Consider the following 27,136-nt stretch of genomic DNA (forward strand, 5'->3'; position numbering starts at 1 on the left):
AACTTTTCAATTATAAACAATACTTTCAATTATAAATTAAGAATTCACAATGGGGGCTGGGCGGCGGTGGCGCATGCCTTTAATCCCAGCACTCAGGAGGCAGAGCCAGGTGGATCTCTGTGAGTTCAGGCCAGTGACAGGCACCAAAACTACACAGAGAAACCCTGTGTGTGTGTGTGGGGGGGGGGGGGTATTCAATGGATGAACAGGGCTGTGGTGGTACAGGACTTTAATCCCATCACTCAGGAAGCAGAGGCAGGCAGATCTCTGAGTTGGAGGGCAGCCTGGTCTACAGAGGAAGTTCGAGAACAGCCAGGGCTACATAGAGAAATCCTGTCAACGGAAAGAAAGGAAGAGGATTCAATGACTAGAACTGAGGACAGAGCTCAGACGGTAGAGCGCCTGCCCAGCACGCACCAGGCCAGGGTTCACCCACGGCATGGCACAAGCTAGGCACTGTAGCGTCCACCCTAGGCGGAGGCAGGCGGATCAAGTTCAAGCTCACCGTGGCAGCACAGAGATGATGATACCAGCCTGGCCTACATGGCCGCCTGCCTCAAACAAAGAGGAAAAAAAAATAGCAACATTCAGTGGGGCAATGTCTTAAGATACTTTTTGGAGTCCTATAGGAAAAGAGATAATTAGGCAGAAGCAGTTATTTAAATTGTATTTAGACATTTTTAAAGAGGTAATGACTGAGAACTTCCTAAAATTAATGAAAGACACCAAATCACACATATTCAAAGAGTTCCACATGCAGAACTAAAAGCCAGGTGATAGAGGACACTTGCAATCCAGCCACTGGGCAGCAGAGGAAAGAGGAGCCATGCACTGTTATCCTCGGCAACAGAGTGAGTTCAAGACCACCCCAGGCTATGCAAGATTATCTTCAAAACAAACAAATACATAAATTGCACTTAAGTACACAGTAGTAAAAATATTTAAAGGCAAAACTCAGCAAAAAACATTTTTTGTGAAAGAGTGGAAACATGAGGACAAAGTATTGATAAAGGAGTTGGGGAGATGGCTCAGTCAATGGTGATTTATGTCAGTGATTTGAAACATTCAATAACAGGAATTGACTATGGGCTTTAAAATGATGAAAGAGCTACCACACCTGGTACCCAACAGTTCTACTGTACTGTTTTTAACATCCGGTGTATGCCTGTGTTACGTGGATGTGGATGGGTGTGTGTGCCATGGCATAGGAATGGAGGTCAGAGGACAACTTCGAGAGTCTGCTGTCTCCTACCACGCAGGTCCTGCAGGTCATGAAGGCTCAGTGGCAAGCACCTTTACTTGCTAAAGCACTGAAACTTTCGCTGTTGTTGTTAAAATAGGCTGGTGACAGAATTTCTATTTATCATTTTAAATTATTGTTGTGTGTATGATGAAAGGGATGCACATGTCCTGGAACGTCTGTGGAGGTCAAAGGACAACTTTGTGACGTTGGTTCTCCCCTTCCAACTTTACTTGGGTCCTGGGGAATCAAATTCAGATTGTCAGGCTTGCACAGTAATAAGCACCTTACCCACCGAGACATCATGCCAGCTCTTTTTATCATCTTAAAGATCATATTTCATTTCTGGGTATTAAAGTTACAAATCACTTATTGAGGTGAGCTGTTACTATAGTTAATTCTTTAAACAGACTCTGTAGCTCTTTGCTCTCATTACTTTTAAGCTGTTCTTGTAGAATCCTGTTTTCAGTAATTTTCTGCAAGCATGAGGACACGTGTTGAATCACCAGAACTCACAAAAAAAGGCAGGTGTGGCCGGGCAGTGGTGGCACACGCCTTTAATCCCAGCACTTGAGAGGCAGAGGCAAGCAGATCTCTGTGAGTTCAAGGCCAGCCTGGTCTACAAAATGAGTTCTAAGACAGCCAGGGCTACACAGAGAAACTCTGTCTCAAAAAGCCAGGAAGGAGAAAAAAAAAAAAAAAAAAAAAAAAAAAAAGGCAGCTGTAGTGACGCATGCTTGCGATCCCAGCACTGGGAAGCAGAAATAGGAGAATCCCTGGGGCTCGCTGACTAGTCAGTCTACCCGAAACTGTAAACTCTAAGCCCCAGTGAGGAACCCTATCTCAAAAGACAAGGTGGACAGCTTTCTCTTTCTGGAAAAAAAAAATGATGCTTGAGAGCTGGAGACATGGCTCAATGGTTAAGAGCACTGAACTGCTCTTCCAGAGGACTCAGGTTCAATTCCCAGCAATCACAGGGTGGCTCACAACTATCTATAATAGGATCGGATGCCCTCTTCTGGAATGCAGGTATCCATGCGGAGCATTATACATAAAATACAAACAAAATTTTAAAAAAGGAAAAAAGAAATGATACTTGAAGCACATGTGGGCGCATACAAAAATGCACATATGCTGGGCCGTGGTGGCGCATGCCTTTAATCCCAGCACTTGGGAGGCAGAGGCAGGCGGATCTCTGTGAGTTCGAGGCCAGCCTGGTCTACAGAGCGAGCTCCAGGTCAGCCAGAACTTTTTCACAGAGAAACCCTGTCTCAAAAAAAAAAAAAAAAAAATGCATATATGTATGCATCTATACACACATGTTCAATATTTTTTTGAAACTGGTAAAGACAAAAACTTATTAGGTAGAAAGCGTTTTTTAAAGATGAAGGCATTTTTTTCTTCCAGGAAGAGAAAGCAAAAGTTGTTAAAAATAAGAAGGGGGGCTGGAGAGATGGCTCAGCGGTTAAGAGCACTGACTGCTCTTCCAAACGTCCTGAGTTCAATTCCCAGCAACCACATGGTGGCTCACAACCATCTGTAGTGAGATCTGGTGCCCTCTTCTGGCCTGTAGTCATACATGCTGTATACGTAATAAATAAATAAATCTTTAAAAAAAAAAAAAAAAAAGAAGGGGAGGGGTGGTACATAAATCATAGCAGTGGTGGGGCTGGAGATGCCTCAGTGGTTAAGAATGCTTGGTAGTCTTCCAGAGGACCCAAGTTTGGTTCCCAGCACCTATATCCAGCAGCTCATAAGTGCTTCAGCATGGACTCCAGGGGATCTAGTGCTCTCCTTGGACACCTGGACACACATAGCATGCATACATACATACACACACACACACACACACACACACACACACACACGGACGGACGGACGGACGGACGGACGGACGGACGGACAGACAGACAGACACATAAACACACAGAGGAAAAAGAAATCTTAAATAATGAAAAATTTTAAAATACGCCTTTTTTAGTTACAGAAAATTAAAATACGCTGAGCAAGGGTGGAGCATACCTTTAATCTCAGCACTCAGGGGGCAAAGCAGAGGCTGACGGATCTCTGCAAGTTTGGGCCAGCCTGGTCTCCAGAGCAAGTTCCAGGACAGCCAGGGCTACAGAGAAAGCCTGACTCGAAAAATGTGTGTGTATGTATGTACATATGGCAATAATCCAAACAACATGAAAACAAGATAAGACCATGCATAAACAAAATGTACAGCCTCTCTTTGTGAACACAAGGAAAGAGGTTTTTTTGTTTTTTGTTTTTTTTTTTGTTTGTTTGTTTGTTTTTTTGTTTTTTGAGACAGGATTTCTCTGTGTAACAGTTCTGGCTGTCCTGGAACTTGCTTTGTAGACCAGGCTGGCCTTGAACTCACAGAGATCTGCCTGGCTCTGCCTCCCGAGTGCTGGGATTAAAGGCATGCACCACCACCACCCAGAGAAAAAAGAATTTTTAATATATGTTTCAGGGCTGAAGAGATAGTTCAATGGTCAAGAGTACTGGATGTTCTTCCAGAGGACCAGAGTTCTATTCCCAGCACCCACAATGCAGCTCACAATTGTCTGTAATTCCAGTTCTAGAGGATCCAACACTCTCCTACAGATGTACACGCAGGCAAAATACCAATACACATAAAAACTTTTTTAAATGCATGTGACATTTCAAAGGCAACAATCAAACTGACAATAGACACTCTGACCATAATGCAATTAAGCTTAAAAAAACAAAGACAACCCAAAAACTCCACATAGCTGGAAATTAAGCAATATATTTAAATGAGAAGGCTGGTTTTGACTGACAGGTTCTATGTCAAGCCCACTTTGGGGCATGAAGGCAAAATCCTAGACAAAATTTTAGCAAACCAAATCCAAAAAAAAAGTAGAGGGAGAGAGGAAGACTATGAGCCCATAAGTTTGTCGGGGAGGAGAATAAAGGACATTCACAGGACTAGAGAGATGGCTCAGTGGTTAAATCACTGGCTGCTCTTCCAGAGGACCCAGGTTTGATTCCCAGCACCTACATGATGGCTCACAACCATTTATAACCCCAGTTCCACCCTTTGCTGGTTTTTGCAGGCACAGCACATACATGATGCACATACAGACACACAGGCAAAACACCCATTCATACCAAGCATCTTTGTAAGCTTACAGTCAAAGACTGCTTATCTGGGATCTCTAAGTATCATATAAATGTAAACACAGCCTCCTGCTGAGACCAGGGATAATAGATACTCTATCAACTCTAGCTTTTCCACCTACATAGCCCATTTACTAGTTCTCTAGCCAGTGCAATTAAGCAAGAAAAAAAATGCTTATATGGACTGAACATAATAAAGCAGTCAGAAATCACAGAATACATCTTCAAAAATTTCCAAGTTACAGGTAAATTATTAGAATCTGGACACAAGCAAAGTTGTTAACGAAAGGGTAATTTTACAATATCAACTGCAATTGGGGAAATGTCAAATTTCCCCAAATGATCCATAAGCTCAGTGCGATCCCAACAAATTCCAACAGGTATGTTTTTGGTGATGTAGTAAACATACAAAGAAATGGGTTTAAAAAATCAGATAAAATAACCAAGATGCAAAGGGTTTGTTCTAGTAAACATAACACTTATTACTTAGCACAAGAGCAGAGAGGTCAATGGAACATAAGAAATTTAAAACAGAATCACAAATAAAGAAAATTTAACAGAAGTGGCACAGTGGCGCACAGACCTGTAATTCTAGCACCCAGGAGGCTGAGGCAGGAGAATCACAAGTTCAAGGCTGTTCTGGGTACCTTATCAAGACCCTGACTCATAATAAAATATGAAAAGATCTGAGACAATCTCAGTCACAAAGCACTTGCCTAGCACACATGTAAAGCCTTAGGTTTATTATCCATCACCACCACCACCTCACCAAAAAAAAAAAGGAGAAAGGTCAATGTTAACATTAAACAGCAGGCTCACTATCTGTATGACATGTGCTGGACACCTAAATAGAGAAAAGCAGAACTTCTTCTTCAAAAAAAAAAAAAAAAAAATTATTAAGAGAGTAAGGGGTAGGTTGGAGATGGTTCAGTGGTTAAGAGAACCTAAGTTCTAGCCCCAGCATCCACATAGCAGCTCAAACTAGCTATACCTTCAGTTACAAGGGGTCTGACACCCTCTTCTGGCCTCAGAGGGCACTAGGCACACAGAGGGTGCACATACACACAGACAAAACACACACATAAAATTTAAAAATAAATCCTTTGAGGGGGGATGATTAGTTCAGTGGTAGAACATGTGGGTAGCGTGCTAGAGGCCCTGGGTTCAATTCCCAGAGCCTAAGAAAACAAACAAATATGCTTTCAGTAAAGCCAGGGGAAAGTACATCTTAACTCCAAGTGAACACAACTCAAGCGTCTGTCCAAGGGCAAAATAAGTTGTGGTTATTCAGACACTACTGCAACAGAAGCCGATGAACCACACTTCCACTCGGTACTCTCAAAAACATGTTCAGTGAAAGACACCAAATACTCAGGAACAGATTGAGTGATTCCATTTACGTGAATCTTGAAAAAATAACAAAGGAAATTTTAATGAGGCCATCTGCTAAGACTACAAAGAAAGGCAAAGAACACATATGTAAAGGCTGGGGGACAGTCACCTCTGGAGGACAGGAAGAAGGCATGGTCTGCTCTTTTTTGACCTTGGAAGTGAGTCAGAACAAAATGCTTGGCTACTTTCTTCCGTCCATTAGCAACTTTGAAAGCTCAAAAATAAGCATGGGACAGCCGGGGCACCATTTCAGTTGGCGGAGCGTGTGCCTAGCATGGCCACGGCCCCAGGTGCCATCCCCACCACAGTATGAACCAGGCATGGTGGCACACACTTGTAATTCTAGCAAAGGGAAGTAGAAGCAAGAGGATCCAAGGCCAAAGTTAAACACAGCATGGCATTTCACATCTTTAATCCCAGTACTGAAGAGGCAGAGGCAAGTGGGTCTCAGTGAGTTCAAGGCCAGCCTGGTCTAAAAGGGAACTCCAAGCCAAAAGGGGCTACACAATGAGACTTGGTTTATTTATTTTTTTAAAAAAAAAGTGTTGTGGACTATTATTTTAACTAGGCAAAGGTGTGTTGAATTTGTTTATGCTACCTTTGTTAAAATGTACAGATGTGTTACATTTGTTTGTGCTGCATTTGTTTAATTATGAAAAAATGTGTTGCTGTTTCACCTTGCCTGCCTAAGGCACCTGATTGGTCTAATAAAAAACTGAAAGGCCAATAGTTAGGCAGAAGGGATAGGTGGGGCTGGCAGACAGAGAGAATAAATAGGAGGAGGAGAAATCTAGGCTTGAGAGGGAAGAATGAGAGGAGAAAATGAGAGAGAAAGAGAAGGATACTCCCAGGGCTGGGCAGCCAGGAAGCCAGCCAGCAAGGAAGCAGACACAAAAATAGAACATACAGAAAGAAAACATAGAAAGCCCCGAGACAAAATGTAGATGAAGAGAAACAGGTTAAAAAAAAAAAAAAGAAAAAAAGCTATCCAGAAACAAGCATAAACTAAGGCCGAGCATTCATAACTAATAATAAGTCTCTGTGTCATGATTCTAGGAGCTGGTTAGCGGCCCAAAAGAAAAAGCCTGGTACAAAAAAAGTCAAGGTTATCCTCTGCTACAAAGGGAGTTCAAGTCCAGCCTGGGCTGAAACCTGGGTTGGGGGCGGGCACAGCACTGAGATGGTCGAAAGGTAAAGGCACTTGCTGCTGAGTGTAATACCCAGGGATCCACATCCTGAAAGAGAACTGATCCTTGCCCCCCACCCCCTTGCACACATGCACACAGGTACGCTGGAGCTCTCTCTCAAAAAAAAATGTTAAAACAACAAAAGACTTGTGCAAAGCATTGCTAGGGAGGGCAGCAAGTGAGTGGGCACCTTGACATGTGATTTCCACATTCTTATCTCATGAAATCCTCACAGTAGGCTCAAATAATGAACACTGCATCAATGAACAAAGTATTAGATCTCAATAAAATCCCCAGCAAGTTATATGAAAACATGAATCGGAATAGGCATGCTAAACAATCAAACTCAAGGAAGAGTTACTTCTGGCAAGTTCAAAAAATAACTTCATTTGAAAGCTTTAGTTCTGTCTAAAGTGAGTTAGTCTTAGTTTTGTTGTTCAAAGCCCAGGCTAGCCCTGAGCCCCTGGTCCTGCTTCCACCCGCCAAGTCCTGGAATCACAGAGGTGTGCGGTATGCCTGACTTTGGGGCTTTAACTTTCTATCCTCCTGCCTGAGCCTCTGGGGTGCTGAGATTTCAGGAGTATGCTACCATGCCTGGCTAGTCGTCTTCAAGGCCAAAGCACTTAAGTGTTAAGATGAACAAAACCAGATGCTGGCTCTAAGTAGTTTTAAAGGTACTTTGCTGTGATACTTGTAATTAAAGGAGGTAAAATAAATGTTGCCCTAACACTTCATCTCTCAAATAAAAATCATATTTCTGCCATTCCAAGTCATTTAGCTTTCCAGAAAAAAAAAATTTTTTTTTGAAAATGTCTTTGGTTTTACCACACTACTAAATCTTGTGTTTTCTTCTTCATAGGCAAGCTATCTCCTTCAGTTTATCCAAGTCCATTTGTTTATAATCCTCCAACCACTCTGCTGTGTGGGACATCTCTCAAGTATAATGGGGATGGAGAACTGGCTCAGTCAGTTCAGTCAAAGTTATCTGCCATGCTAGCACAAGGACCTGAGTTTTCTCCCCCAGCACCCATGAAAGTCAGGTGTGGTGGTGACATCTGAACCCCAGCTTGGAGTCGGAGGACAGAGACAGGTAGCTGCCTGAAGTTTCCTGGCAAGCCAGCCAGGAAGTCTAGCTCTGAGTTTAGTCAGAAACTCTACCTCAAAATAAGGTGGAGAATAACAGAGATTGGAAAATGCCTGAGGTTGGCTTCCACCATGCACACTTGTATTTAAAAGGAAGTGGAGCAATGTAACGTGATCAATCTCATCAGCTAACTTTTAACCCAGAATAATTCAGCAGGGAGGAATTACTTGTTTCTCTTTAAGCCAACTCTCATACAGAGCTTCCCAAGTGGAGAGTGTCCTCATAACAGACACTGGATTGCTACCATCAATATCTCTTCAAAGCAAGCCCAATTTGATTCAAGGCTGCTCTACTCTTCTGCAAAGCAGGTCCCAGGGATCTGAGACTACTGAAGTGGGACTATCCCTCTTCCACACAGCCTTGCAGTGGTTAAAAGCACACAATACTAATTTTGGCCAGACATTTAGGGAGTCTCTTGCCAGCAAACTGGGAAATGTTTCTTCACCACAAAAGGAAACATACAAGGCAATTTCCTCCTCTGGACATTACCATCTTCAGAGAAGTGAGTCTCAAGAAGGCAGAGTAAAAAGATCACTGGTGAGTTGCTCAATTAACTAGCTTTACAGCTATTCCATGCCAAAATGTAACTTTTTTCTGAACCTCAATCTACTAATTACACAGCTCACTGATCAAGATTTATAAAATACATCTGGAGCTGACAGCCTCTTCCCTGAATAATGTCATACCCCTGATTCTGATACAACGACCCTACAGGGAATAATATCTTAATTTGTGTGTGTTAGAACACAAAGATAAAACAAGTTTACTATAAAAGAGAGCTTGCACTTTATAGAAAAAAAAATCACTGAAAGGTTTTTATAATCAATGGGAAATGTAAAATGGCAAAGTCTTCCATAATATTAACAATTACATCAAAGAGTTAAGGTTGGTGTGTATCAGTTCATAATATAATTTGCATGAATTTACAGAAACCTTCAGCCAAAAAAAAAAAAAAAAGGGGGGGGGGAAGAGCAGTGGACTTAGAATGAGACAGATTCATGCCCTGGCCAGACTGGATGACCTTCAAATCCTGGAATCTACTGGACTTATTTTTAGTTGGTAATGAGAATACCTATTTCACCAGACTACACTGATGTTAGGAGCACCGCTCATTTGGTGCAGTTTTTCCCTAATTTCAGTTACCTGAGGAGCTTTTGAAAACAGCATCCAACGATGCTGCCAAGGAAATCCTGGAGTCATATGCAAGTGCATTTGGACAGCAGAAGCAACTGCTGCAGCTTCCAGTGCTCTACCACTTGGCATCCTGCACAGAACCAATGAGAGGGTAGTACTAGCTAGACAAATAATAAATGAGTAGTCAGCTTTCTAATCTTCCCATTTTAAAACAGATCACAGGGGCTGGAGAGATGACTCAGTAGTTAACAGCACGGGCTGCTCTTCCAGAGGACCCAGGGTCAATCTCTAGCACTCAGAGTGATTCACAACCACTCAGTTCCCAAAGATCTGGCGCCATAATCTGGCATCTTCGGGTACAAGCATGAACATGGTATAGATATACATTCAGGCAAAACACCCATACACATACAGTAATAGTAATAATAATTAAAACAAATACAATTTAAGACAACCTCATTTAAATAAAAAACTTCAGCTGGAGATGCAAATCAGGGTAGAATGCTTGTCTAGCATGCTTTTAGGTCTTAAAATTCACTTCTCGCCGGGCGGTGGTAGCGCACGCCTTCAATCCCAGCACTCGGGAGGCAGAGCCAGGTGGATCTCTGTGAGTTCGAGGCCAGCCTGGGTTACCAAGTGAGTTCCAGGAAAGGTGCAAAGCTACACAGAGACACCCTGTCTCGAAAAAACCAAAAAAAAAAAAAAAGATTCACTTCTCACCAAAAAAAGATTCACTTCTCAGCTGGCTGTGGTAGCATGCCTTTAATCTCACTACTTGGGAGGCCAGAGAGAGCTCTGTGAGTTTGAGGCCAGCCTGGTCTACATAGCAAGGTTCTGGGCCAATCAAAGCTATATAGGAGGAAACCTGTCTCCAAAAAAAAAAGACTTCTCAAAACAAAATATTTCATGATGGTTAAGTTATTAAAAAAAAATTATTCCCTCGGAAAAGGAATTATTTGTTGTACTTGATACACAGGACTGGAATCCCTTTCTATCTGAATGCAACTACATGGTCCACTTTCCAATTTAAGCTATAAATCAAGGTACAGTATACTAAACTCAATTAAGCTGTGAAGTAATCTAGTTTATCACACTAAAAAACAACATGAAAATTGAATTAGAGGCAATTTAGAATTCTCTTCTCAACTGGCCCTTCCAGAGCAACTGCAATCAGAACACAGATTAGCCCCTAACCGTTAGTCACACAGAAAAGTTATTTTCTGTAAGTAGTTCATTTCAAGAGAATTAAAAATAATAAGTGCTGATACCAGCTTCAATATGCTATATGTGCCACTTTTACAAAACTTCACCAAACGTAAACATCACCAAAATTTTTCCAGGTTTCCTTGGATGATATAATTTCAGGCTACTTTTCATTTGTTTTGTTATGTTTTTAAAATCTTACAATAAGTATGCATCACCTCTACAAATTTTCTTTTGATGGTTTAAAGAGGAAAAAATGCAAGCTGGGTATGCTGGCACATGCTGGAACTCCCAACTCTCAGCAGCCTGAGCCAGGGGGATTATGACATTTAGGTCAGCCTAGAACACATAGTAACAAGACCCTACATCTCAAATAAGCAAGAAATGTGAAACTGGCCAGGCAGTGGTGGTGCATGCCCTTAATTCTAGCACTCAAAGAGGGCAGAAGCAGGCAGATCTCTGTGAGTTCGAAGCCAGCCTGGTCTACAGAATGAGTTCCAGGACAGTCAGGGCTACACAGAGAAACCCTGTCTTGAAAAACAAAAACAAAAACAAAAGAAAATAACAACAAAACCACCAATCAAAAAACAGAAAAAGTGAAATCCTGAGAATTCAGTAAGAATGAATAAAGAACCTTGAAAAGTTATGTTTTAATCTTCCAGAGTCAAAACACTATCAGATATGTTAAAAATCTGACCTTTATATTTGGAAAAGTTACATAACCTCTCACATACTAATGCCAATAGCTCAAAAGCATTTTAGCTTTTTTTAAAAAGTGACCAGATCAACCAATAAACTGATATACAGACAGAACACAGAACACTGTATCAATATTAAATCTCCCAGGTTCCATAACTTTCCCAATGTTATGTACGAGAATGCCTTTGCTCTAGGTTTTCAGGGGCAAAGAGGGTGGGTAATGTATGCAACGGATTTTCAGGCAGATCAGCGACAAATACAATAATGGTAATAGAACAAATGATACATCCTTTCTCCACTCCAGGGTGCTGGGCACTCTGCCACTGAACTACAACTCCACATATGAAAGCAAATTCTAAATATTCAGAATGTTGATGCTGAATGCAGGTAAATTTCATAAGAGTTGTTTGCACAATTTTGCATTTTTGTAAGCTTAAAGTCATTTCTAACAATTTGAACTGAAGAGAAAAGTCAACAAGGGAAAAAATAACATTCAAAATTGTGCTTAAAAAAAAAAAAAAAAAAGGGTCACCCCATCCCCCGCCCCCCTCCAAAAAAAAAACCAGGGCTCATGTCAACAACTTGAAGTGAGACTATTTGGGGGTAGCATGGTAATACACCCAAAAGTTGTGCTAACAACAACACGTGCAGGACCAGCAGTGAGCAGCAGCTGAGCAAACCTGTGCACAAGAAATACAAAGGAGCTTTCACAGGTAGGGGTCAATTTTCTAGCAGCCACATCAGAGCACAAAGAAACTGAAAAAACAACGTCAACGCATTAATATAAAGTTGATATACTCGAAGTTTTTCATACTAAGTCTTCACATCCTTCTGTATGTCACACTTCATAGGACATCTCAATTCAGAAGCTACAGCTTCATAGAAAAATACCTGGTTGCATTTTATCTCCTAAGATGAACTTTTTTTTTTTTTTTTTTTTTTTTTTTAAAGATTTATTTATTACATATATAGCATATATGACTGAAGGCCAGAAGAGGGCACCAGATCTCATTACAGATGGTTGTGAGCCACCATGTGGTTGCTGGGAATTGAACTCAGGACCTTTGGAAGAGCAGTCAGTGCTCTTAACCTCTGAGCCATCTCTCCAGCCCCTAAGATGAACTTTTAAAAGCAGATTCACGAAATGAAGTTGCTTCAGCGTTTGTTTTCCCAGTCAGTGAGATGCCTCAGTGGAGAAAGGCATTGGGGCCAGGCCTGACCAATTGAGATTGCTCTACAGGGCCTACACAGTGAAGCGGAGAAGTGACTCCCACACTGTCCTATGACCACCACAAGTGGGCCTCCATACAACAAATAAATAAATGAACAGAGTCTTAGGAATATTTTAAAGAGGGCTGGAGAAGTGACTCAGCTGTTGAGAGCACTTCCCGCTCTCCCAAAGCGCCCGAGTCTGGAGCCCAGAACGCACATCAGGCGGCTCACGCTCATCCACCTGTACCTCCAGCTCCAGAGAACCCAACAACCTGTTTTGGCCTCCAAGGGCCACACGCCATACACTCAACACAGATAGATACAACACACACACACACACACACACACACACACACACACACACACAAACAAATAAATTTTTTAAAATATTTCAAAGGTTTTTCTTTTCAAAATTTCAAATATAAACTCCAATGAAGAATGCCTTCCCTCAACCATATAAAGCATGTAGCAAACAGGATTCCACGTCACTGGTGGCCACACTATGTGACTGTTCTGATTTAGATGGGAATGAAATAAATTCCTTCTACAAAAGAGGACCAGATTGCTAAGATTTAATTTAGTTCCTGTTACCAGCAGTGTTTTTAAAATACAGGTGTAACAGAAGCATTACCTTGATACAACTCAACAGTCCCACACTACCTTTCACAAACACCTCAAAGCCTTTCCACCTTTGTGGTTGTACTTGAGTTTCCTGGACACAGCCCGTCAAAAGGTGGCTTGCAGACGTAGCAGAGCAAATTCAAGTGCTGGGTCTCAGAAGCTTAGACACCCACCACGGTAAAGGGAGCAGTTTGGGCACAAACACAAACCCTGTGGTTCCTAAGTAAGACTTAAACACAAGAGAACTTGCCCTGGGATTTATGAAAGGAAGTGCCCGAGCAGAGAGGTAGTTAAAAAAAAACAGGTGTAAGAGATTAATTCAGTCAACACCAAGCAACACTAAAGATTCGCCAATCAATAATTCTGTGCCAAGCAACTTGATCGGGGATTTGGCCAGAATCCCTTTGGCTAATCTCAATAAGGGCCTTCTCAAAGACATCCTGATTTAAGCCATTCTCATCTAAATTAAGGCTTTAGCAATCCTTTGCCTGACAGTAAATACAAATTATACACGTGAATAAAATTCTGCCAGTCAGCAGAAGTAAAGACCACTTGAAAAGATGATAGTGTGAAAAAAACAGTTCCAAGGAAACGAAGTTTCCACAAAACACCATTTTTCTTTTGTTTTTGTTTTTGTTTTTTTCGAGACAGGGTTTCTCTGTGAAACAGTCCTGGCTGTCCTGGAACTTACTCTATAGACCAGGCTGGCCTCAAACTCAGAGAGATTCACCTGTCTCTGCTTCCTGAGTGCTGGGATTAAAGGCCTGCGCCACGACCGCCCAGCCACAAAACACCATTTTAAAAGCGTTTTGCAAAAACGTTTACTTTGTTTAGCCAGACTTTTCAATTGAACAGTGTGGCTAACAGTCAAAATTAATCCATAACAACAAATTCTGATATTGGTATTTTTCCCCCTGGAGACCTGTGTTAAATGGATTCTTTAAATAAACTGATGAATCCTTTGTTAGCAATTCACTAATGTCTAAAGTTTCTCACACCAAGGGAAGTGAGGCTGAGTGTGAACAATGGTTTTTGACACCCTGACCCATTACTTCCCACCTAATATATAAAACTTAATTTCCCCACCCCCACCCCCCTTCCCTTATCCTGCTTTATGTAGCTGTTTCCACAAGACAGCTTATCCGAGATCACACTACCTATTGAGCGGAGGGTAAAATAATCTAAAAGTTGGTGTATATAAACATTAACTATTTCTACTTAAGACTTAACAACCTTTTCCCCACCTCAGTCAAAAGTTTTAAGCAGGATGAATATAAAGGTTTTCTTGAGCTGTTCCATCCGGAGGGTTTTTCCTCATTAGATCTCTTCTACCCGAAGAAATATTTACACATTCTGTACAAATGAATACATCCTAAACTGGGGTTTTGCTCACCAAATTCTCAGGTAATCCCTATTTAATCAAATGCAATCTCTGACATTAGCTCAACACGCAGAAAACCACGGTGATTTTTAAATACAACGAACAGGCACAAGAAGAAATAAACTGCACCAGAAACACACATTCCAGGCCAACGGTTCAAACACTATTTCGAGAAAGCAGGTAAACTAAGTCCCACGTCTCCCTCGGCGACAGAGGGTTCTTGCGGGGGAGGCTAGGTGCAGAGCACGCCGCAGTACCCGTTCCACGCCCGCCTCTTCCAGCGGCCTGAACTCCCGCCAACCACCAGGGACCCCGGCCACTTCACCGGAGCAAACAAGAGATGTTAACAGGGGTGACCTCTGGTGCAGAGCAAACCGTGGGAGACAGTACCCTTGCAAGGCTTTCCCGATGTATTGGCGAGTACCTTCCCTAAAGACTCAACGTTCGCGGGAGCAGGAAAGCTGGGCTCCCTAGTTTGCCAGACTTGGGCAAACGGCTGGGAGCGATGGAGGGCGCAGAGCGCCCCACTGTCCCGGCGGCGTCTCCTCGCCCGGCTCCCTCGGCATTTCGGCCGCTCGCCAGGGCTGGAGCCGCATCCCCACCGCCAAGTCCACCTGGCTAAGCAAGGCTGCGCGCCGGCCGCCAGGTGCGAGCCGAGGCCCCGCGATCGCTGCGGGGACCAGGGATGGCGCGCCGGCCGCCCCCATTTAGAGCGCCGCGGAGCCGCAAGGCGCACGGCCGAGGCGCACACCGTCCCGAGGGAGGGAGGGCGCGCGGTGCGGTGTCCCCGAGGATGCGGCGGCGCCGCCGGCGGGTAGGGGGCTGGGGCGGCCCCGCAGCCCCGACGCCTTTCATTTGGCCTCTGCGGCGGCGGCGGCGGCGGCGGAGGCAGCCCGACCTCGGCGCTAAGCTCTGCGCAAAGCTGAGGCGCGCAGGCGGGGGGTTGGGGTAGGCAACCCGCAGCAGCGCCGAACCTCGCGCCGCGCCCCCCGCCGCGGACCCACGACCGCCCGCAGGCCGCGCTCGCCGGCGGCCAGAGGAGACGCCGCTCCGGCGCTCGGCCGGTCCTCACCTCTATGTAGCCAGCCAGAGCCGCGGCGGGCGCCGTAAGCCCGAGCAGCAGCAGGACAAGAAGCTTGCCGGTGGCCTCAGCGGCCGCGGTCCCTGTGGCCGCCATCCCTCTCCGGGTAGATGTGGCGCTGGACTCTCCCGCTCTCACGCACAGCGGGACCAGAGCGCTTTTCGCACCGCGACCCAGAAGCATCTGAAGCCCGTTCGCCGCCGCCCCGGGGGTTTTACACCGACCGGAACTGACTTCACAAAACCACGCCCTCCTTCGGCGGGGCCCAATACGAGCCCGCATAACTGGCCTAAGATACCGCCCCTTGCTCAGCCCAGATCCAATCACGGCATGGACGCACTCGCTCCCCTCCCCGCCCACCGCGCGCCCCCGCATGGCCCCGCCCCCATCCGCGGCCAGCCCCGCCCCCGCCCCCCGGACCCGAGGCCGGGGGCGCACGAGTGCTCGCGGGGCGGACCGTGGGCTGCTGCTCCCAGGGCGGGAGGCTTCCGTGCGGTTGTCTGTCGGTGTGGCTCTGCCTCATCCGCCCTCAGCCTCGGGATTCGGGCACGCCCCACTCCCCGACCCCGGCGGGGTATTTTTTTCATATTCCTTTGGGTACCGCCCTCTTTGGGGGTTCTGGAAAATGTTTTAATTAAAAACAGGATGAATTGTTAGGAGTCCCGGACGGTTTGCAGAGGACCGTCCCCGAGGCCCCGGGAGGATGAAAGCCGGCATTCTCATCTCCCTAACGCTTCACGGGGTGTGCTCTTCCCCCAGACCGCTGCGCCCTTGCTTCGCCCCTGAACCCCGCAGTGTCTGTACGCTGTTGACCTCTGCACCTTAGGTCCTTTCCCAGCTCCTTCTGCCTCGCTGCAGCCCTTGCAGCACAGAGAGGCCTTCCGCCGAGGCCAGTGGCGCCAGGACCACTGAAACACAAGGCCCCCCTTCTCATGTGTCAGGATAGGTTCTGGCATCGTTTTTCTTCAGTTTAAGATCTCTAAAGCAAAAAACTCGCTTTCTCTCTCTTTTCATACTCCTCAGCATCTCGGCTCCTGGGAAAGCGGCCTGCTGCCCCATTTCACAACTGGCACCTTGTCCTCCCCATCACGAGGGCTCTGCCGGCTTTGTTTCCTTTCCATAGCGGGTGATTTATGTACCACCCTCTGCAGAGACCTGGACTTCATTTCTTTAGCTTCAACCAAATAGAGAACCGGGTTCCTCCCCACAGGAAACTCGTAGTGGAGACGGAGAGACAAGTGTCCATGGTGGGTAGAGTAGGACAGTAAGAACCCTGTATTTTACAGATGTATTCTGCAACTGCACGCCAACGTGAGCAGTCCCGCTGTGGTCAAACTGGCTCTGCCTCCTTCTCCAAAGATGCCAGGCACCTTTCCATTGCACAGCCCTTCCTGCTCCTGCTCCATTTCCCGCAGGCCTCCATTATCCACAGGAAACATCTTCACTCTTTCACAGAGATGTCTTTTCACCCACCTCAGAATGCGGAGGGGGCTGTATCCCACTGTGGCACTTTCCCCCAGCTAGGTCTCTATGTCTCTCACATCATTGACAAGACTTGTGTGTGTTGTGCCCAGTGCCTCTCCAAATGGGGACCTCATCCAATAAATGTTGTTATTCAATCCAGAGGCCATAGAACTGGCATGAGTTTAGTGCTGAATTTGCTATCGCTCTCATTTATACATTGAACGAATGTCGTGACATTTGTCCATGGAGCCTTTGGAAGGTAACAAGGTTTAGCTGAGGTCATGGATGGGGGGGGGGGGCGTTTCATGATGGAATTAATGGCCCTTAGAAGAGATCAGGGCACTGAAGAGCTTGCCCTCCCCCTTTCTGAATATTTCTCCTCTCTCCTGTCTCCCTGCCCTTTATGAAGACAGTTAATGGCACCTAGTGTGTGGGAAGGGAAAGGACATATAGGAGATGACTTAGGGGTCTTTAGCCTAAAACAACTTGGTCCTGAAAAAACTTTATTTGCATTTTCAGGACACGAAAGAGTGTTCATGAAAAGTGATTGACACATTCACCAATATTCTGGACTCTAAAATGTTACTGTTTTTATTAAGTGATGCTGTTGGAATATACTTGGTCTTGAAGCTCTCATATAGTAAATTTTCATCCCAAATATGTTCATGTCAATGACCAAGGTTTAAGAGTGCCATATTTTAGTTTCTAATTATCTTGTGTGCACAAAAGTAAAAGGTCCTAAGATAATCTTTTTATTCTATTTTCACAAGAATCAGACTTTCTCTTAAAACAGTTATCTCCCATGTACATTTAAGGCATGTGCATTTCTTTGTTTAGAAAAAAAGCCCAAAGGTCATGGTGCTACTTCTAACTCTAGCAGGAGTCTTCATCTGTCGTGTGTGTATCCAACATATATGGACAATGCAGATTGTCTATGACTGCTGCTCCCAAGTGATGATGTTTTCCAGAACCAACTAAGAACTTTATTACAAAGAACCCAAACCTCCACAGGCAGTGGTGGCACACACCTTTAATCCCAGCACTCAGGAGGCAGAGGCAGGAGGATCTCTGTGAGTTGATGGCCAACCTGGTCTACAGAGTAAGTTCCAGGGCAGCCATGGCTGTTACAGAGAAACCTTGTCTCCAATACTCCCACCCCCCACCCCACCCCACCCCAAAAAGAACTCAAACCTCCGAAATTCTTACTCTCTCCGTCTAAGATGATCTAAGGGAATCAAAACATGCATATATTTTTACAACTTCCTAGGAAAGTCTAACCCACCAGTGTTATTAACTCTGGTAACCGAACACAAAGTTTTGAGCATCCTAGGCACGTAACTTTTGGGAATACTCTATCTTCAGCTGCATCACCGACCCACTGGTCCTTTTGAGAATCAGTGCTGTGCTAGAACAGGACAGGATCATTTGTACTCTCCTGCTCCTGTTTTCCCATGATCCAGCTGGGTACATTTCTGGTCAGTGATTCCAGGCTTTAAATAATTTGTAAGTGTTCAGTTTCTACACTTTATCATCTGCTAGGAATTTAAAGGAAAATCATGTTCTCTGTTCAGCTGTTAATGCTAGGATCCATATTTAGTTTTGTAAGCTTTCCCCTGCTTTTAGCTTTGTTTGGGTTTTTGGCTCATGGATTTTATTTCTGTTTGTAACTAAGAAATGTAAGAAGGAGAAAAAAATTAAGAATTTTAAAAAACAGATGAGTTTTAAAAAAAAAAGACTCAGTGCTCCAAAGTAATGGTTTCTCCATTCTTGGATATGGTGGACAGGAATAACAACAATAACAGCGACACCCCACAACATTGAAGTTTTGTTGAGACACAAGTCTTTTCTGCAGCTCAGTTAGGCCTCAGATTTGTGACTCTCCTGCTTCTGCTTCCCAAGTACTAAAATTTTGCAGGCCTGTCCTACCAACCTCAGAAAAATAATTTTAACTGGAAAACAAATTTGCTGATTTTTTTTTTAGCTTTCTAAATTGGAACATTAAATTAATTACCATACGTGACTTGAGCATAGGGGGCCATCACTTGGACTTGCAGTTATTCAGAAGGCTGAGGCGAGGCATCCGTTGACTCTGAAATTGAAGGGTTCCCTGAGCAACATAGAGACCCTATTTCTTCAGAAAAATATTTTTTATGAATAATATTGACATCACATTTTTATTACAGAGCAGCTAACAACAAAAAGGTAAGAAAAAAAATGTACTTTCTGGTAATTCCTTACATGCCCTTGTTGTTTATTACAATTTTGTGGATGCTTCTAATGGAAGAGTCCTGTTTAACAGCTGTTGGAACCATTGCAGTAAGGGAAATACATGTAAATGAGTAATATTCTTCGGCTAATGCTGGTAGCCTTCACACACCTGCTTCTTTCTACACACTGTCTTCTTCCTGATTATGTTTGGCTGACTCAGTATTTAAGACTTGGTTCATGTATTGTTTCATTGGGGTAATTTGGTCATTGTCTTTTTCCTTGCCGAATTTAGAACACCTTTGTGTCTCCCTAAAGAGCCGATGCACACCTCTGCTACACTATTTGTAGAAAAACTATAACCATTTGTTGTACCACAAGCCCTTGAAGGAGCTACCTCCAGATTCTAGCATAGGGATTATTCTTTTTTGTTTTCCTGAGACAGGGTTTCTCTGTGTAGCTTTGGTATCTGTCCTGGATCTCGCTCTACAGACCAGGCTGGCCTCAAACTCACAGAGTTCCGCCTGGCTCTGTCTCCCGAATACTGGGATTAAAGGTGAGCACCACCACCACCCGGCTGTAGCATAGAGATTATTCTTAATGAGCATTCAAAGAATATTTGCTAGGCCAGAGGCATAGCTTTGTGGTACAGCATGTGCTTAGCAAGGATGAGGCCCTGGATTACACTCCAGGCACTCCTTAAAAAACTGTTGAATTGATGTATAGCTAATTGAGCTTTAAGATCTGGCAGAGAGAAGAAAAATTAAGCACGCATAAGTATTGTACCAGGTGGAAAGTCATAACCAGCATAAGAGGAAAACTAAAGTGTCTTAAGAGAAGAGTGTGAAGGAGGAGGATGTTAGTCACACCTGTGTTGAGAACCTCAGCCAGAGATTATAAAAGAGGGTGCATGAGATTTCCTGGGCATGTACAGCAAGCATGCACACAGGATGGACATAAGCCATGTCACAGAAGAACAAGAAGCCTGGAAGAAACAATGCAAGCAAAGTGTGGCCCTGGGAAGCCAGAAAATGTGTAAAGGAGTGTATGAGCCTTTCACGTTACTGGAGAAGAGAGTTTATAATACATAGTTAAGGAAGGAGAGTTGAGGGGTTTACCGAAGAAAGTATAGATAAGAATGCCAGCCTGGTCTACAAAGTGCATTCCAGGACAGCCAGAACTACACAGAGAAACCCTGCCTTAAGAAACCAAAACAAAACATAACAAAAAAAGAATGCAATGGGAGCTTTTCTTAGATTTATTTATGTATGTAGTTTATGTTTATTTGTGCTTTGTGTGCACGCACACCTGCACACCAGAAGAAGGCATCAGATCCCATTATAGAAAGTTGTGAGCAGCCAGGTGAGTGCTGGGAATTGAACTCTGGAAGAACAACCAGTGCTCTACACCACTGAGCCATCTCTCCAGCCCCCCAGAGCTAGTTTTTCAAGCCAGAGTGAATGTGACAGCTACATAAGAAATCAAGTAGAGGCTGCAGAAGAGGCAGACATCTACTGTAATTCTGGGGAAGGAATAAGCAGGCACAGATCTGATAAAAATGCACTGGAATTGGATGGAGACAGGTACAAAGGGAATCTCTTGTCTTGGCCAGTTGCTGCCTGACAAGTCACAGTATACAGTGGAGTTCAAGAAGGGGGATAAAAAGAACTTCAAATGTCCAAACACAGTAGCTAGGAAAATGTGCTGCTGCCGATGCCATTGGCAGAAATAGAGAAAATATGATTATGATATGGGAAGAAGATGATGGGAAATCACAGGGACGGTACCTATACAAGGGGCCTAAAACACTTGGGGGACCCACGGCCAGGCACCAGGCTGAGCTCTGGGAATCCAATTGATGAGAGAGAGGAGAGATACTGCAGGCAAGGGACGTCGAGATCATGATGGGAGGACGTGCAGAGACTACCGGCCACACTAGTGGAAGCCCATGAACTGTGTGGACTGGTGGCTGTAGAGCCCCCACGGGACTGGACTAGTCCCTATGGATATGGAAGATGGTTGTTTGGCTCAAACTTTTTGTGGGGGACCCGGGCAGGCTTCTGGAATCCGGTGCCTGTGGTGTGACACCTTGCACAGCCTTGGTGCAGTGGGAAGGGGCTTTGACCTGCCTAGGCTCAGTGTGCCAGGCTCTGCTGACTCCCCATGGGAGACCTTGATTTGGGGGGTGTGGGGATGCGGGGTGGCTTGGGAGAGAGGGCTGGGGGATAGAAGGAGGGAGGAGGGGGGATCTGTGGGTGGTATGTGGAGTAAGTAAAAAATTTCTTAATGAAGAAAAATAAAAAAAGAAACAAATACTTGGGGGACAATGCTCAGAGGGAAGTTGGAATGGGGTTAGACTTTGGGGAGTTACCTACTTAAGTGATACAAAGTTTATCACTCAAGTCTGTGAGATAGCTAAGAGCAGGAAGAAACCAGAAAGATGTTATTTTTCTACCCAATCAATATCAAGCGGGGTGGCAGGGAACAGAAAACTAGACAAAGTCAGGTAGTATGAAGACTAGGACAGGACCACTGACCGTGGAGACTTGATCACTAGTCATTTCTCTGTAAGGAGAAAAGCTACTTGTAGGAAATGAAGGTACACGTGGCCGTTAGTGAGGAGAGCTAGAAAGTAGTGTCATCTCTTAGAGATGGTTTTTGATCTGTCAAAAGATACTTTGATAAATCCCTCAGTGGGCACATGAAAATATATCAATGGCTTGCCTTCCTTTTCTCTCACATTTTAATACGGCTTTGTGATATTCTGTAAAATCACACTTCTAATAATAAACAGAGAAACCACTATAAAGATGACTCATAGCTTTGCACACTGACAGTATCACAGCCAATGAGGTTTCTCCCAGGAGTGATTACTGCTAATTAAAAATGTGACTCAAGAGGCGTTAGAAAGCTATCTAGCTAGCTTATCTTTCTCTCAGGCTTAGAAGGCTTCTGTACTCTCTCTGCCACTAGGCTGAGCAGGTGGAATTACTTCTCAAGGAAACAATGGAGCTGCTTGAAGCAGAACAGGTTTGGCCTTATGTGAGTCACAGCTTTACCACATGAGTGGATAATTATGATGTGACGATTTTAATTTACAAAGTCTTTCTTCTAATTCCTGCTGGTCTAAACTAAAACAGGGATTTGTCAAACAAGACAAATAGAGGACAAATATTAAGTGCTTTTTTTCAGAGTAGAGCCCCAAATTTGAGGCCCGAGAGTAAACATGTGAATATTGTTTGTTTTCAAAGACAACATTGCTAGTACTAATTAGAATCTAAATATAATCTAGGTATGTAGGTATGTCTGAGATCAAACACTTGAAAACAACACTTAAAACATTCTATGAATGTACTGTTTTGTTCCACTAGAACGCTGGCTTGCAGGCTTGAAGCAAACGGATTTGGTTTGGTCTGGGTTTTAAGGCATTTTGGGCAAGACTACTAGGACTCTCACCAACACTTTAGGGGAAAAAAAAAAAAAAAAAAAAAACTTGGGCAAAAAAGCAGCCTTGAAGCTTAGTGCTTGCTAGGTCTACAGGAAAAACTGCCTCTGGCTGCAAGTGACGTGGGGGGTGTGGTCCATGTGGGTGAGCCAGTCAGGCTGGCTTCCTTCATCTACTGCTGTTCCCCAGTCAGGCTGGCTTCCTTCATCTACGGCTGTTCCCGAGTCTCCTTTGAAAGGAGCTGGCCCAGGCTTTATACTTTAATTAGTCTGTGATTATTTTTCTCAGATGTCCATAACAAAATCATGGTTTTTTGTTTGTTTGGTTGGTTGATTGTTTGGTTTTTTTGGTCCTTCTTAGAATAATTCTTCAGCCTCCAGGGCAGAAATGTAAAATACTGATGAAAATGTCAAAGGCAGGGGCTGCCTTTTTGTTACTTTGGTCATCCCTATATGCCACTTGCTTCTCAGAAATACCAATGTGAAGACGCTCACTTTGAGATACCCAAATCAAAGAATTGGAAAACGTTTAAGTCATCTTTCCATCCTGTGCAGAAGTCCTTTCTACAATATCCATGATAAAGCTGGACTCAGAAGTGAACACCAGTAATCTTGTCAGGAAGGAGACTGAGAGATGAGAATCACTTGATTCCAGAAGTGCAAGACCAACCTGGGTAATGTCTTGAGACCCTAATCTCAAAAGTAATGAAAAGGTGGGAAAACTCATAGCTCTAATACTAAAACATCTCTCTTTTTCTTTCTTTCTTTCTTTCTTTCTTTCTTTCTTTTTTTTTTTTTTTTTTTGAGAAGGATCTCATTTATCCTTAGTTGGCTAGAACTGATTATGTAGCTGAGAATGACCTTGAACTTTTTATCTTCCTGTCTCTACATTATCTCAGTGCTGGAATTACAGGTTTGTGCTCCCACACCTGGTTTATGTGGTGCTCAGGACTAGACCAAGGGCTTTTGGGTGTAAGGCAAGTATTCTACATGCCCAGCCTCCAAAGTTTTGTCTTTTTTTTTTTTTTTTTTTTTTGGTTTTTTGAGACAGGGTTTCTCTGTGTAGCTTTGTGCCTCTCCTGGAACTCACTTGGTAGCCCAGGCTGGCCTCGAACTCACAGAGATCCGCCTGGCTCTGCCTCCCAAGTGCTGGGATTAAAGGCGTGCGCCACCATGCCCGGCCAAGTTTTGTCTTTCTATTGAGCAGATATTCCTCATATATCTGAAGCACTGCTGTTCTCCACTTGGCCTCCTCATGCTCAGAGCCTTTCCTTTGCTATAAATATGGCCCCTTCTTTAGCTATTTTGACTGTGATGATGTCTCCAAATACTCTGGTTATCCTTATAGCTCTACATACTCGCTTTCTTTCTTCTTCTTCTTCTTCTTCTTCTTCTTCTTCTTCTTCTTCTTCTTTTTATTTTTCAGGACAGGGTTTCTCTGTGTAACAGCCCTAGATGTCCTGGACCTAGCTCTGTAGCCCAAGTTGGCCTTGAACTCACAGAGATCCACTGCCTCTGCCTCCCAAGTGCTGAGATTAAAGGTGAGCGCCACCACCACCCAGCTTCTACATACTTTCTAACCTGCTAATCATGACCTTAAAATATGAGATTTAGAAAGTACAAAGTCATCCGTATAGACATTGACATGGGACATGAAGCAGCGTGACAACACATGGACGAAGGAGAAGAATCCCGAGGGACAAAGATTTTGCCATTTATTTTGACAGCTATAGAAAAACCATTAAATGACTGTCAGATGTGCAGTTTAGAAAGATCACTCTGGGCTAAAGAACGGATTAGAGAGATTGCACAAGAGATTGCAATAACCTAGAGAACATGTAATAAGAATCTGAATCAGGAGAGAGGAGTGACGGGCATTAGAAACTGTCCCTACTCTGTGTCTTCAGGGATACAGAAGAAATGCAGGGGCTAAGGGTTTAGTTGGGAGCTATGTAGAATGCATGGTGGAACAGCAGGTGAACTTTAGATTCAGGTCAGTTCAGAATCTCTGTCCTACTCTGTCATTCCTGGCTGTATGTATTTTCAACGAAGGTCAGCATCCCCTTCAACCCGCAACCCCAGAGAAGGGTTTCCCTGTGTAGTCTTGGCTGTCCTGAAACTCACTTTGTAGACCAGGCTGGTCTGGAACTCACAGACCTGCCTCTGCCTCCTGAGTGCTGGCAATAAAGGAGTGTGCCACCACCACCAGGCTGGCATTCTTCTTAATAGAATGATATCACCTTTTAAGCAAGGGTTTCTTTCATAAACACTAACCACAATGATGGAGAAAGTGCTTATGTTGTTTTGTGTAACTCTCCTAGCCAAGCAACTACCATCTTGGGGATTTCAGCTAAGTCAGTCTGCAAAAGAATTATCCCTGCTGGGCTTGTTGAATGTCTGCATCCCCTCATGGAGGGTGGAAAGGGTCACAAGACCCTCACGTGAGTATCTAGCATCTCCCTACTACTTGTTTATTCGACTCTGCCTTAATTGTACATGATCTTGGAGAGCAGTTAGAGTGACTAGGAAGATGAGGGGAAGAAGAAGGGAGGTGTTGTATGATACACCTTTTCCTGAGGAGATGCAACACACACTTCTACTCACCCCAGATAGGGAACCCATGACAGACCAAAGTATGGATATATCACCAAAGTCCAATTTGATGAACCAATGACTTGTATTGGGATTTACTTACAGGAGTATGGGTGAGGCGGTTACTTAGAGGAGCAGAAATGATTCCAAGAGAGCTGCCTCACTAAGGCCCACCTCAGCATCGTGACAGCCTCACACACACAGCTGGGAACCTGGAGCACACTGCACAGCCTGCAGAGAGCTCAGCAGTTGGGCGAGTGTCCTCCCCAGAGACCTGGGTTCATCTAAACCTCCTCCTCCCCAGAGACCTGGGTTCATCTAAACCTCCTCCTCCCCAGAGACCTGGGTTCATCTAAACCTCCTCCTCCCCAGAGACCTGGGTTCATCTAAACCTCCTCCTCCCCAGATACCTGGGTTCATCTAAACCTCCTCCTCCCCAGATACCTGGGTTCATCTAAACCTCCTCCTCCAGGCAGCTCAGTGGTCTCAGTCTTTGCGGCTCAGCTTCTTTCTGTCTGAGGCGGGGACTCTCAGCTTTTTCCTGCCTTACTCTGGCAGGGAGGGGCCTAGTAAATCTGGTCAGTTTCAGGGATTTCCTGAAGCTATTCTGAGCTGCTTAAGGAGCTTCCCTGAAGGACAGAATGTTTCAATCTGGGAGGAGACTGTTAACCGGCAGGAGAGGAGGCTCCATCTGTCTTCCGGGAAGCGGTCATCCTGCTAGGTAAAGGCTTTCCAGCTGCAGCCTGCTGCGGGAAAGAGTACCCACACCCCTCTTAGTATATCTCACCTATGCTCCAAAGGAAGCACAATGAACCCATTGGGTCCCCAGAGTTAACTTGGCCATCATACCTCTGGTTGTCATTGAGACTTCAGGAAGAGGGGGTAGATCTTCTTTCCTCAACCCAAGGGAAGGGATTTTTTTTTTTTTTTTTTTTTTTTTGGTTTTTCGAGACAGGGTTTCTCTGTGTAGCTTTGCGCCTTTCCTGGAACTCACTTGGTAGCCCAGGCTGGCCTCGAACTCACAGAGATCCACCTGGCTCTGCCTCCCGAGTGCTGGGATTAAAGGCGTGCGCCACCACCGCCCGGCGGGAGGGATTTTTAGCTATGTGTGTTTAGCTCAGAACACAGTGCTTAGTAAGTGCTTGGTACAGGGTGGTAGGGAGTCATATATCATCGTGTGGGAGAGTAGAAAAAGGAGTCAGAGATGGCAAAAGAACAATAATAGCTCATTTTGATCAGTGATTTTCAATTTATAAATTTCTTTTGAACACACTATCTAGTTTCATATTCATATATACCCTGTACAGCTCACTTACTTCATTTCCAGGACTCCATCCTAAGAAAGTAATCTAAGATGAGAATAAATGTTTAATAACAAAGCATTTGAGAGATTAGTTATTTACTTACTTTTTTTGAAGTAAAAGACAGAGCCCAGAGCCTCTTGCAGTCTGGGCAAGCACTATGCAAGTAAGCTCTCTCCCTAGTTCTTAGTTTCCATGAGACACAAGTCCTGTTATGCAGCCAGGCTGTCTTTGAGCTTACTGAATAGCCCAGGCTGTCCTCAAACTCCTGTTTCTCCTGCTTCTGCTTTCTAGTGCTAGGATTATAGGAATGAGTCACCATATCTGGGGAGATATGACAAACTATTTTAAAACATAATATAAATTGAATACCTGGAGTATTTTTAAATATGCATTTAAAGTAGACTAGAAGAAAATAAGCTAACATATTAATTTATCTGGATAGTAGGATTATCAACAGTTGCTTTAGACTCCTCCATATTTTCTATAATGAACATGTATTCCTCTTATAATATGGGGAGTAATGGATCCCTTCTCTCTCACTTTTCTTTGTTTTATTAACAATCCACTGTTAAGTAGAGAGAGCAGTTGCTATAATTTCTATTTAAAATACTAATGCTGCCATCAATGTAATCACTATAACTCTTTTTGGAACTTTCTCATGCCAGCCATTATAACTCTGTTAGAAT

The 27,136-nt window shown here is 44.1% G+C and overlaps 1 protein-coding gene and 1 pseudogene across 4 annotated transcripts in view; one reads left to right on the plus strand and one right to left on the minus strand.

Annotated features, from left to right (window-relative positions):
- The window catches only part of Aplp2 (amyloid beta precursor like protein 2), a 74,646-nt gene extending 59,004 nt beyond the window's left edge, over positions 1-15,642 (minus strand). For 2 of the 4 annotated variants that reach the window (XM_059267562.1, XM_059267560.1), the window contains exon 1: positions 15,433-15,642. In XM_059267562.1, the coding sequence (XP_059123545.1) occupies positions 15,433-15,624 (192 nt within the window). In that variant the 5' untranslated portion in view covers positions 15,625-15,642. The remainder of the gene's footprint in view (positions 1-15,432) is intronic. The other 2 variants (XM_059267563.1, XM_059267561.1) reach the window with 1 other exon arrangement.
- Positions 15,643-21,929: 6,287 nt separating this feature from the next.
- LOC131915792 (U4 spliceosomal RNA) lies at positions 21,930-22,060 on the plus strand (annotated as a pseudogene).
- Positions 22,061-27,136: the final 5,076 nt, after the last annotated feature.

The sequence above is a fragment of the Peromyscus eremicus genome, chromosome 7 (genome assembly GCF_949786415.1).
Source record: "Peromyscus eremicus chromosome 7, PerEre_H2_v1, whole genome shotgun sequence".
Lineage (NCBI taxonomy): Eukaryota > Metazoa > Chordata > Mammalia > Rodentia > Cricetidae > Peromyscus > Peromyscus eremicus.